This window comes from Coturnix japonica, chromosome 6 (genome assembly GCF_001577835.2).
Source record: "Coturnix japonica isolate 7356 chromosome 6, Coturnix japonica 2.1, whole genome shotgun sequence".
NCBI classification, from domain to species: Eukaryota; Metazoa; Chordata; class Aves; order Galliformes; family Phasianidae; genus Coturnix; species Coturnix japonica.
The window spans coordinates 5,264,664-5,277,800 of NC_029521.1; the positions used below are offsets into that span (position 1 = coordinate 5,264,664).

Consider the following 13,137-nt stretch of genomic DNA (forward strand, 5'->3'; position numbering starts at 1 on the left):
CTAAGTAGGTCAAGAGACTCTTAAATTGAATATAGTCCAAAAACACATAGGAAAAAGCATATGAAATTTGCTACTCCAAAACCTATGTTTGGTCAGTTCACACACAACAGAGACTGGAGCAGAATCCACACTCCCCACTAGAAGCTGAAATTAAAAACAATAAAATAAAATCGCCTGGCTGATCATCTGATAAGGAAGTTTCAAATTTAACACACTAAATACTTCTCCCTCTGGGAAGGGACTTTTTACAAGGACATGTAGCAACAGGATGAGAGGAAATGGTTTTCATCTGGAAGAGGGTAGATTCAGACCAGATATTAGGAAGAAAGTCTTCACTGTGAGGGTGGTGAGACACTGGAATGGGTTGCCCAGCGAGGCTGTGAATGCCTCCTCCCTGGAAACATTCAAGGCCAGGCTGGATGGGGCTGTGAGAAACCTGGTCTAGCAGGAGGTGTCCCTGCCTATAGTGGGGGGCTGGAACTCCATGATCCTAAAGGTCCCTTCCATCACAAATGGTTCTATGATTCTACAATCCTACTCTTCTTAGTTCAACAACATTCACCATTTGCCCAACAGCACTGCAACAACTCAAACCACCAGCAGCCAGAGAAATCCAGCAAATCTTAAGGCCAGTCAGTCCATCGGCTAATTCACACTTCCCTGGAAGGAACATAGTACAAGCAGTTTCTCATCTCTCTTTACAGCTGTTACTGCAACACATGAAGCAACACAACATGAGTATTGCTTTGTGTATTAAGGGAAAATACTGACCTGGTGAGAAACAAAGACCTTGAGAAGTCCACAACCTGCTAAGATGCAAAACCAAGCTGGAGCGATGGTAGTGAGAGGTTTGCATACAAACTTTCTGCTCCAAGATTGTTTTGGAGTAAAGCCAACTACTTAAGGAGTCTATCACTGGGAGTACTGAAAGAAAAGTAAAATGGTAGAGCAGGACTAAAAGGAAAACAAGCCAGCATCACTGCCCTGCTCTCTGTGAACACTACCAAGCATTACCCTTTGTTTCTGAAAAGCAGTCTGATCACAGCTTAAGAGCCACGCTAGGTAGTGACAGAACAAGGGGTGGGAGGAACCCTAGAGCAGTTACATAGGCAAAATTTAACTTTGCATTTCAAAGAGACAGAAAGGGAAGACAAGTCCTGACAGACAGAGTTGGATTTCTCTTTTCTACCTCTGCGAGAGGCAGCCCCCGCAAAGAGCTTAGGGTAGCACTGCCCTGAAGGCAGAGCTTCACAGTGGTTTAAACCAACCCAAGCCTGGGCTGCCACAGCCCCAAAATCAATTTCCATTCCATACCTACAGCAGCGTTTGGAGTCCCACACACTTCTGCCCTATGCAAAACTGGAAGTTACAGAACCTGCTCCAGGCCCACGTGTTCCTTTCACTCATCTGGTGGATGAGCTCATCAGCTGTTTCCCCAACCTGCAAACAAACCCCTGCTCACCGCTGGCAAGAAAGGAAAGAAGCCGTGCTGCACCTGGGACAGAACACAGCAGGAAGGGGGAGATAAAGCCAACAAAACCCTGTAATAATAGCATTTAAAACCTCTGGTGAGCCTTCCAGCATAGTCTGCTGCAGCTAGGCAGAGGGAAAACAAAATGCAGGTTATGTGGTGAGCCAAGTAATTCACTTAGCTTTGTCTTCACAAAGAGGGGCTCTTTTCATCGTAAATGAATCGAAACGTCACTTAAATATTTGATCAGGTCTGAGAAAGTTATTGCTTGCACAGCAAGAACGTCATAGTGCAGTTTAATCCAATTATCATCCCATGGATACGCACATGAAAACCACACTCTGTTGCTTCTTTTTCAGCGTTATCTACTCTCAGCAGAAATCTCCCTTGAAATCAGGTTGATGAGAGAACAGCACTTCTTTTCCTGCTTCCTCGCATTGCACAGACTATAGACTACTTGGTCTGTTACTAACTCCACCCAGTAGTTCCTTGCTTGCATCAAATTGCAATAATGGCCTTTTACTGTCTCTCTCTTTATGAGTTTTAGATTTATTAAAGGGGACTGTAGATTACTGCGTGGCACACAACGTACAAGGAGTATAGAGAACAGATGCTCAGCAGACTCTCCTGGGTTCACTTCCTACTGCAGAGCATGGCCCTCCCAGACTTTTTTCTGCTGCAGGGCCCAAGATTCACAAAAATCTGCCACACTTAGTTATTCTTACTGTCCTGGTACAGAAGGCTGTACGCCATTTCATAGTGCCCTGAAACACAAAGAGCTCCTACGACAGTGCAAGGAACTCAGCAGGCTCTCTGTGCTCATCCCTCATTCCCCTTTATTTGTTTTTATTTAGGAAATAAACAAATACAAGTGGCCAGTATTTCATAATTCGGTCAAAAAGTCATTTCCTTCTCATTAGGTCAAGAGTGCTGCATGTTCTTCCTTTTACTACAGTAACACTGCCCAGGCTCATGGTTTTGAGTGCAGAAGAGATGGTCACGGTTAAGACAGTTTCACACATTGGCTGGGAAACCTAAAATTGCTTATACCCCCAACACAACAGAATGCCTCCAGGACAGCTGCTGAGCTGAAGATAATGCCAAGGACAAAAGGGGAGTGTATCAGAACATACCCACTACATTTGCAAATAGCTAATTTGTAGTACTCCACGAACATCACCTCTTCAACAGATGCAGTAGACCCAAATGAGGCCAAGGATAACATGTCAAGATAACAAGCTTCAGCTCTGAATGCAGCAGTGAAAGGTCTGGGCAAGGCAGTGTGCCCCTCAAACAACATTCAGAGAGCTGCACATGCTATTTCTTGAAGCTTTATCCATACAGGACTTGCAACCAGAACCTTAGCTGGAGACTTGATCACAGGATAAGGCTATTTTAGTACACAATAGCAGAACTATGGCCATCATCCACTCCTTTTTCAGTCAAGAGTTACCATCTAAATCGAGACCATAAAACCAGTTAGCTGAGTTTGCAAAATAGGGTAATTCATCCTGAAGCAAGGCACCATTTCCCTCTCCGATCCCTGTCATCTTCTGTCACCAGCAGAGAACAGTTTACAGAACACAGGCTGCCTTATCGTGATTTGTGCTAGATAGGCTGGAAGAGGGCTAAGCATAATGAGTCAGTTCTTGCAACTCTGTGCAAAAGCTTCCAGGCCAAAACACATCTTTCAGGCTGCTGGCTTGATTTGCTGCCATGGAGGGGGAGGGAAGTCGCTAGAAGTCTTCTGCACTGCCTGAAGCTGCATGAATGCTAATTAAAATAAGGCAATGCAAAAAGGAAAAAGAAAAAGCATCAAGCTGCAATGAAGAGCTGCAGCAGGTTATTGAGAATTAAATAAGATTAATGAGTGGTCTGAATGGGCAAACCTCCTGCACATTTCTCCTTTCCCGTAACCACGGGAGCACGAGGAACATTTGGGCGCTTGGTAATTGGCTAACACTCACATGTTATCCTCTGCCCACAAACTCAGACTAACTCAGGCAAGAGAGACAGAAAAGGCTGCACAAGCAGTATTAATTCTGCCTCGTGTCTAGGCTGTAAAAATGAGTTACTAAGTTCTTTAGAGGAAAGAACACACAAAGACAGGTCATCACCCTATTGAAAGTTACACTATAATGCATCCAGCAAAAGTTCACAATAACAATTGTGCGGGCAACCATGAAACCATGACTTCCTAGCTTTCAAGTGCCCGACTCTCACCTAACATAAACCTCTGTTACACGCTGGAGTTATTTGCGTCTCTTACATCCTGGCTTTGTTTTCAAGACATGTAACAAGAGTGAAAAACAATTCCTATTATCTACAGTGGTAACTGCTTCCTTGCATTCACATTATACGACAGCGGGGCTTGAACTCTGAACTTCCAAACAACTGCTAGAGCAGTTAGCAGAGTAGTCATGAACTAGCAACAGGATGAAGAGCTGTTCTCCAGAAGGGCCAGATGAGCACCACAAATACCTCTTCCCAACACTACACAGAGTCTATCAGCTCTCAGTTCCCAGGCACTCAGGTAGAGGTAAGGAAGCTGCCAGATTGGAGCTGGGACAGAGAGTGCCAAACCTGCCTTTTCACTCCAATCCCCCAATATCACAGATGTAACCTCAGGGACAAAAGCATGTATGAGAATTAGGGTAGGACATGCCCTTACCACAGCCTTAGAAACATCAGTATTGTAGTTAACGTTATATGGAGCCATGATGTGGCAAGGTGACAAGTACCAGCTATGACGATTCTGACACGCAGCTGCTAGCAAAGAGGGGGGAAAAAAGAAATGTTAACCGTTGGGAGTTGTCCAAGCTGCAAGTACTTTATCAGATAGGACAGTTGTCAAAAAGCAGAACAAGGGGAGGAAGGTGTACTTCTTGAACCCCAAGCACCACGCAGTTACTGCAGGAGAGCAAAAGGGCAGATCAAATAAAAGTTTATGGGCACATTTATTGATCTGTTGACTATAAAAACCTCGTTTATTAGCAAGTCAGTTACCAACCTTTAGAACTTCAGTACGCCATGCTCAGAGCAGGTACGTGGAAGTAACAGAGGTCTACAGCCCCAGGAAACCAAAGTCTAAAATAAGAACTGGAGGAGCTATCACTTTAAATCACCCAGCAACCTTCCCTTGTCCTGTTGCATACAAGAAGAGAAGCTCTCCATCTCTTACTGCTAAACACAGAGCTAGGAAAACGTAGCTGTGAAGCTAGCTTTAACAACTGTAAATTCTCTTCCTTGGCTTTAAATATTTGCTGTCCAAGCTCTATCCTTGTGGGCCCACAGAAGCAGCTGCCCTATTTAAAGCAAGACATTCCAGCTTCCTCCCCCTCTTCACGGCACCAACAGGACAGCGGTTTCTGCAGAGCTACATTCTTGATGTGACAAATGAACAAATACCCTCTACTGAACATGATAGCTCTTAAATAGTAGAAGATAGCTATGTTAGCACACAGTGCTCTTGGGTGCAGCCTGGCACTTTGAAACAAGAGCTGTGTTCCCAGCAGAGCACAAAGGTTTCACCTCACCCAGAGACTGTGCCGACCTTTCCCAAGCATGCTTGGTTCACAGGTCCCCACTCACCTGCCTGAAGAGATGTGGTCTGAGGGCCAGGAGGCTTCTTCCCTTCCCTCTGCTAATACTGCTGAATTAAGTCAGACCGTTTCAGCACGTATACACGCACTGGCATAAAGCAGGCTGAACTTAAATACTGAAACAGACTGAGAAGTAGCCTGCTTCTATGGATTCCTTGGTATGCACGTGTAGGCAGCTATCACGACCACACGTTGCCTTGCAGCGATTCACTTGCTTTACTAGAAACAGGTCACCACTACATCTCCTATTAAAATGAATTCTCAAACGCTGCTATTTTTCTGCTTCCACATCTGTGTGCTGCAGCCTCCTCTAAAAGCAGTCCTTTGCAGCACCTCTGCCTACGCCTCCTCACCAAGCAGTCTACATGGATGGAAACAACCCATCATCGGTGAAGATACTCCTTAAAACAACTGCAACCACCCTCTTACAATTACTTCTTCCAGATCCAGATTCCAGCACAGGCGCAGGCTACCCACAGAGGTGGTGTCCCTGCAGACACACTGCAGGCAGCTCATTCTGTTTGGGCTGTAGCAGCCAGCACCCTGCTTTGTGCTCAGTAGACAGTATCCCTCATGTGCCCAACAGGAACAAACTCCTGGTGTTTTGCTGATGTAGGCAGCATCATTTTGATCCACAAACTGCAATGGTTCTCAATGGCTCCAGCTGAGGTGGTTTGCTTTACCCGCAAGTGAAGGCGGCCTTCTTTCTGGCCCAGGTAACTGAACATATCAATACAGAGAAAATAGTTAAATAGAAGATAACCTCAACGTAAGTTCATCTAGAAGCATTTCATTTCTGCACTACTTCTGTTCACCTTTTCTACAAGACTGCCTTGTAAACAACCCCTTGTCTCAAGGACTGGTAAGATTTTCCTTCCCCCGTTCTCTGGAGGATCATTAGCCTATCCCAAGGTAATAAAGTCTCTTCACAGGCCGGAAGTGCAGTGAGCTAAGTCACCAAAAAGGGGCAGTCTTGCTGCTGTTCTCGCTGCTTATCAGTTTAACTGATAGAAAACTTCCAACGAGTCAATTGTATTCATCCACATCTGGAAAACACCAGCACAGCGTAAGATAAATGGCTAAACAGGAGGAAAAGCCTTTCCTTCTTGGCAGCAAAAAGCTAGTGTATCAACACAAGCTGGATGCAGAATTGCATACCTTACACTAAACCCCACAACCTGCAGTAATCCTCACCTTGTCTGAAACATATGGAGTGCTTAGGCATCTATACTTGGCACCATGTGGTTCTTGCCTGAAAGCAAGCATGACAGCAGTTAATCACTGAGGAGCTAGAAACCCCCAAGACCTTTCTCCTGTACTTTCACCTATTAAGCATTTAAGCACTTTCTCTCCTCCCCTTCTCCCAGACAAAGGCGTCCTAGTTCGTGCACAAACAATTGTGTACACACCTTTTCCTTTCCCCTTCATTCTTCAAGAATCACCAAGCCCCTTTTCCAGATGGGGCATGAGCAAAAAACATTCAGTTTCACAAGTGACCTGGCAAGACTCCATAAAGAAGAGAAACTCTCAGTAGCATTAAGACCCAATTCCTTCCCCTCTGACAGGCTCTAGTAACAAGGGCACTCTTGCTTCAAGTTGTTGTCAAGGGTCTTGCTCACAGCTTTTCACATGAGTCTAAGCAACAGGCAAGTGAGAAAGCTTGTGCTGAGAAAGGTTAACATCTAAGCCATGATCAAGCTTACAATCCTTGCTCTCTGGCTTTAGACAGCAACAGTACTTGAGGATTTCACAGAATAGAAACCCACCTGGCACTCAGAGGCATCTGTTTAAGCCGACTCCTTCTACTGAAGAGTAACCATTCAGCCTGGATTGTATGATTCTTAACCTCATCCAAACAAGAGTCGCTGGGAAACCTCAGAGGAATCTTTACTTCTAGGTTTAACTGGCTCCCGCTGAGCTCCTAACTCAAGAGCTGCTGTTTTGTCTAACAGCCCTATCTTGGGAATTATCAAGTAACACTACTATGCAAACACGCTGTTAGCTCAGTGTACATAGCTCAGCCAGTTTTATGCAAGGTATTTCCACAAAACACATAACATCTTCAGTAGCTTACATTAATAACCTGCCAAAAACAAAAACAGAACAAAAAGAGGGTCTCAAGGCTCCTTTTTCATCCCGCATCAAGATTGCTACAGTCATCTGTACCTGGTGCAAAGAGATGACATATCAAGATAATATTAAAAAAACCAACGTGATAAACTACAACGGGCAGATGGCTGGTAAGGAAACAAGACTGTAATTACAGTTTACCTTCAAGGACCATAACCCGCAACAGCTTTCCTGGTGTGTGCTATCCAAGTTACTGATAATGGCAACTGGAGATGAGTCTTGGATAATGAAAACCCTGATGTCCCATGAGCAAATAAGCATGGGGACTGAATAGACTGAAAGAGGAGAAAGCTCTAGACAGCATAGATACAGGACTGCCAGTGCTGTACCATTCAGATATGAATTAAGCAATAATAATAGACTTGTACATGAAGAACAGCCACCTCAACCGTGTGGACCCTCACCTTGTTGTAGAACTCCTGCTCCCTGGGACCTCGAGGTGGGGGCTGCAGCTGCTTCAGGACAGTCCCATCTGGATGCTGCAGTATACCTAGAAGAGAAGCAGTTCCTTCAGGGACAGGTTTTAAGGGCGAGAGCTTTCATTTCATTCAGAAATGGCAAATAAACATCAGGGACAGCCTATTTGTTCAGTTCTACTGTTTCCAGTACATGCACAGTAGAGAAGAAATTGGCAGCTCCCACACAAAGCCCTTAGCAGAGGTTTGCTTGCATTCCTCTTTTTCTAGCCATCAGATGACTTTCCGCATCTAACTCTGTTCAAGGCCAACACAGTAACAGGGAACTGTCATTAACAGTCCCACCCAAAAAAAACATACAGTTGACTATGGAAGATTATACAGACACTCCCTTTTTAAATAACTGATAAGTTGCTTTTCCAGCAACCCTAAGAAGTTAAAGGAGCTAGCACCAAGTTTAACACATTTCTCACAAGCTTACATACCACGGCCCACAGACATATCCCTATACAAGCAGCATCCAAAGAGCACTTCTACCTTACTGGAAGTAACATCCCTGCAGCACTTTGCACTTGCTAGATACTACTGTCTCTATCACCCATACTTACAACACAACACCCTTCCACACGCGCCAGAAAACACTTAGTGTGAAGGTTTTGCAGGACATGACACGTTTTGAATGAATTACTTAGAATCACAGCACTAAAAAAAGGTTTTACAACACACCTCAAAATCGACACATTAGTACAAGTTATAAGACAAGGCAGAAAGACCAGGCAAACGTCCCTAGAAGTAGAACCCATATACTGCTCCATTGGCAAAGAGAAACCCAGAAAGACAAATCACACTGAGTGCTTTCCACCAGAACACTGCGCTTTGGATCCAGGTGGATGACAAGAAATTGATGTAATACGATGCTGTCTGAAGTCCCCTCGTCCTCTGGATTTCTTGACTCCTTCCCTGCGTCTGCAACAGAGACATGCAGGAAGCCAAAGACTCATCTTTCAGCACCCCCCACAAAATCCAAAACCTTCTCCTTATCTAGAAGATATATACAAGAGTCTTGCACAAACACACTCTAAAAGGCAGCATATCTCATCAGCTCCTGCCTCTCTCTTCCTGCCTATGGAACAAAGCCACAGCCCAAAGCTCAGCACCTTAGGTACTACAGCATTTGCTCTCTTTGGAGGAAGGGACTATTGAAAAGAGTGTTCAGCCACAGGTCACTCCTAATGCCCAGAAGTCTGACACGTGTGGTGTAGAGAGGCTGCTGCAGCCCTTCTTTTGCACAGCAGTGACAGCCACAGCATGTAAATGGAAAAGGTTATTGGAACAGAACTGATGGCTGAGACTTTTTAAGGTATACTTAAACAAAACAATACTGTGGATACCTTCAAGTCCTCCGTATGTTTGTATGTAGGGACAGTAGGGAAGTTGGGCACAAGAGGACAACAATGACACACAGGAGGAAGCTGGGCAAAAGAAGGAAGGCTCCGAGTTTCAACCAGCAAATGCCGGTATTCCTTACCAGTGCTATCAATAACTACATATACCAACACATCTGGCCACTAGCTTCATAACAAAGACACCATGGGAGCAGCACTGCAGAATTATACATGACCCTGTATCTTTAGCATCTCAACTGCCTGTACTTCTACGAGCATCATCTGTAAAGACACAGAATGAGAAGATTCAGGGACAAAAAACAAGAGAACTGCGCATATCACAGAGCAGCTCTGGTCTTCACTACAATATGAAACTCAAGTTCCTATGATGTGATCAGTACCCCTGCAAGGAAGCACGAGCCTTGCTCTTAGATACAGGGTCTGTGGCTTTATCTAATCCATTTGAGCTGTGCCCGCAGTATGGATGCACCACCCAGGTGACAACAGCGATAAGAAGTGATGTGCCAAAGGTGAGTCCTTTTTGCCCAACCCCACCCCATACTACAGAATACAATAAATGATGTACAGGAGCCAACAAACCCCCTTGACGTCTACTGCACTGGTGCAGCAGGGGCAGGGTGTGAGAATTAGACTGCTGTGTAAATTATTGGACATGCCTTGAACATGAGCTGCAGATAAGGCCAGCTCACGGTGCCACTGGCACTGCAGTTCCACCCACTGACAGCAAAGGGCTGGTGAAGTTCAGCCCTCAGCCTGCTCAGCTCCTATGGGCAAGGTTCAGAGGCAGCATAACAGCGTGTTCCCCTTACAGCTGTTCTCAAAAGTCACCCTGGAAGCTGAATGGATGAGTACATTGGGCTCAAAGGCAGGAGTTGTACCCAACTGGATGACTGGGAGGGGTGAGAGCATCCCTTGGCAGCATTAGCTCTGCACTGACCGTTGCCAATGCTGAAAGAAACCTTTATAGGAAGGGCCAGCGCCTCTGAAATCAGAATGAAAATCAAGAGCTGGTGGAAACACGCTTCAGTAAACACTAAATCCTCACAGCATCTGTACCACTGCGCTGTTCATCAGCTCTGGGCTTGCTCATAGCACCAAGTCGGTGAGCACCTCACAAGTTGTCCCTTTCCATCTAGACTCACACGTGCATTTGCAGAGAAGCTGTTCAGCTGCTCCGGACACGGTTCGGCCCGGGGGCCGCCTGCGGCTCAGCGTCGTGTGGACGCAGCTCCCAGGCCTGCAGCACGGCTCCCTTCGCTTCCACCTGTTAAGGCATCAGGTCAATGGAAGCCGAACCACGGCTGCCAGGAGCCCGCCGGTTCTGACGCAGCCCTGTCATCACAGAACGACCAGAAGAGAAGGGAACCACGCCGGCCCGTTCCGATCCCCCCACGGGAGGCAGCACGGCCAGCGCCCCGCGGCCCCACCGACCCCCCGCCGTTACATAACCGCGCGCAGCACCGACCCCGGGGATGCCGCGCCGCTCCCGGCCGCAGGTAGGCACCGCCGCCACAAAGCAGCACGCAACCCCCCCGCCCGCCGGCCCCGCTCACCGCCTTTATCCTTGCCGTACATGTGCCCGGCCACCTGGTGCGACAGCGGCACGCAGCCGTTCAGTCCCCGCCGCCGGCCCCCCGCCGCCGCCGGCAGCACGGCCACCGCGGGGCCCGGGGCGGCGCCTCCCGCCTGCTGGGCCGCGGCCTCCTCCGCCTCGCCGCGCCCGCCGCCCGCGCAGCGCCCGCACCCTCCCTCGGGGTGCCCGGCCGCGGGCGGCGCCGGCCGCGGGGGCTCCGTGGCCATTTCCCGAGGGGGAGCCGAGGGGCTGCGGTGTCGCGGCGGGCGGGGCTCAGCGGGCGCTGCGTGCCGGGCTGCGAGCGGCGACGGCCCGCGACTCCATCACCCCGCTCCGCTCGGCGCGAGCCGTGCCGTGCCGTGCCGTGCCGCTCCGAGCCGTGCCGCCCACCACGGCGCTGAAGCAGCGACAGGCGGCGGCACCGCCCCGCTCCGCCCCGCGCCGCTCCGCCTCCGCCCGCCGAGCGGAGCAGCTGCGGGGCCGCCAGGGGTCGCCGCCGTGAGGGGAGGGCCGGGGCCCGGAGCTCCCGCTGCAGCCCCGCCTCAGCGGCTCGATGGAACGGGGCGAGGGCTCGGCCGCCCGGCGGCTCTGTGAGCAGGAGCCCGCCGCAAAACCCACTGTAGGTCGGAGTGCTGACGCCCCGAGGTTGCCTCTCAATGGTTGTTTTCTCTCCGTTGGGCCCACGAACCGAAGCACGCAGATAGTATCGTGCCTCTCAAGTGGATAAGAGCCTTTAAAACGGTCTGGAGCGCCTGAGGCTCGAGGCCTGATATCAATAAGGACTGGATAAAGGTTTAATCACCATTCTGAACGTAACCCCCCCCGTGGGTAGATGCAGGCCTGCATTCGCTCACAGCACCCCCGAGCCCAAGGCTTTAATACGCATCTCTTTTCACAGGGCTTACATCAGCTCTGTTTGCCACCCTGTTGTTCCCGATGTTCCCTTTTGCCGTTTGTTTCCCATTTCAGTGGGTACCCATCTAACTGTGTGACCTACAGCTTGAAGTCCTACTAGAAAAGAATAAAAGGAGCATTAGCAGGTTAAAAATGGGAATTAAAAGGATCTTCAAAAATCTAGTCCTGAATGAATACCTTGCAGATAGCCTTGGAGCTAACAGAAGTGGAGCTGGAAGGGATGAAAGAAATACAAAAGCGTGAGTAATTGGAATAAGTAAACACTGACTAGTTCCTTTTTCCTGGTGTTTGCTTTAGTCAGATTTGTGCATATAGGAATGGAGTGACGTCGGACTCAGCTCACTCATTCCACCCTCACGCTTCAGCACATGGAGTTTGCTAATCTAATCTGGGAGTTTATCCTAAAATAAAACAAGTGAAACCAAGTGAGTACCAGAAAACAGAGATAACGAGCTTCTTCACAAAGCATGACTTCTGTAGGAGCTTGCCCTGAATGCTGAAACTACCAGCAAGACTGCATGGGAATCAGCTCAGCTCAGGGCTCTGCAATTGCACTGAAAGAGAAAGTGAAAGAGGGCTGCAAGCAGCCCCTCAAAACACAGGCAGGATATTGGGAATCCACCAGCAGCGGTGGAGGAGCGGAGAATTGCTTTCAGCTGAAAGAAAGCCCTTCAGAACAGCTAGTTAATAACTAACCGCAAGATGCAGGGTAGGTTAGTACAGGAAATCAGCTCACTCTCCGTGGAAGAGCAGGGGGCCATGAGGTAAGCAGAGCGGTGCTGACAGCAGGCACCGCTGGGTTCTTCAGTGCTGTGGCTCACTGCCACTTGTCCTGTTTGGCCCAAACCGCCACTGCTCTGCCAGGGCCATGAGGTCTGAACAAGAGAAGCAAATCCTGCTGCCCGCAGAGCCACTTCCTGCAGCACACGGCTGTGCTTGCGTAGCTTCTGGCGGCCAAAAGGATTGCAACAGAGACGGCAAAGACTGAACAAACGTTCTCTTTCCTAGCTATCACCTCTTCACTTCGGCATCAAGCACCACGACGGGAGCCTCTCATTAATATTTTACTTGGTCGTGACTAATGCAACCTCTCCGACATCACTCTCCGCCCTAGCAACCAGGTATGCCTGTGGTTCTGTAGTTTGAAAACAGAGCAGTGTTATCATCAAACAGCCTACGCTCTCCAGAGATAATACAGAACACTTCAAAAACGACTTTGACATTAATTTGCTTCAGTTGTGCGTTTTCTGGATCGTCTTTTCTACAAACTGAACCGCAGCTCTGGATTTTGAGACGTCTGTTTTTAGGAAGAACTTTAGGTTGGATATTAGGAAGAACTTCTTTACAGAACGGGTAGTTAGGTACTGGAATAGGCTCCCCAGGGAGGTGGTTGAGTCACCATCCCTGGTTGTGTTTAAGAGCCATTTGGATGTGGTGCTCAGGGATATGATTTAGTGTAGGGTTTTTAGAGTTAGGGTTCTGGTTAGGCTGCGGTTGAACTTGATGATCTTCAAGGTCTTTTCCAACCTGGGTAATTCTATGATTCTATGACAGGTCTTCTAACATAACTTCATATAGCTGCAGACGAGGACTCACAAAGCTCATTTCAATAGTTCCTTTCTTC

The 13,137-nt window shown here is 48.1% G+C and overlaps 1 protein-coding gene and 1 long non-coding RNA gene across 3 annotated transcripts in view; one reads left to right on the top strand and one right to left on the bottom strand.

Annotated features, from left to right (window-relative positions):
- The window catches only part of IPMK (inositol polyphosphate multikinase), a 27,418-nt gene extending 16,463 nt beyond the window's left edge, over positions 1–10,955 (bottom strand). The window contains exons 1-2 of one of the 2 annotated variants that reach the window (XM_015866202.2): positions 10,579–10,955; positions 7,608–7,693 (exon numbers count right to left, since the gene is read on the bottom strand). In XM_015866202.2, coding sequence (XP_015721688.1) covers positions 7,608–7,693; positions 10,579–10,825 — 333 coding nt within the window. In that variant the 5' untranslated portion in view covers positions 10,826–10,955. Of the gene's footprint in view, positions 1–6,267; positions 6,355–7,607; positions 7,694–10,578 lie in introns of those variants that run through there. The other variant, XM_015866204.1, reaches the window with a different exon arrangement.
- Positions 7,688–12,727, top strand: LOC116653594. The gene is made up of 2 exons (XR_004307716.1): positions 7,688–10,521; positions 12,522–12,727. It is a non-coding gene; the product is annotated as an uncharacterized LOC116653594 (long non-coding RNA).
- Positions 12,728–13,137: the final 410 nt, after the last annotated feature.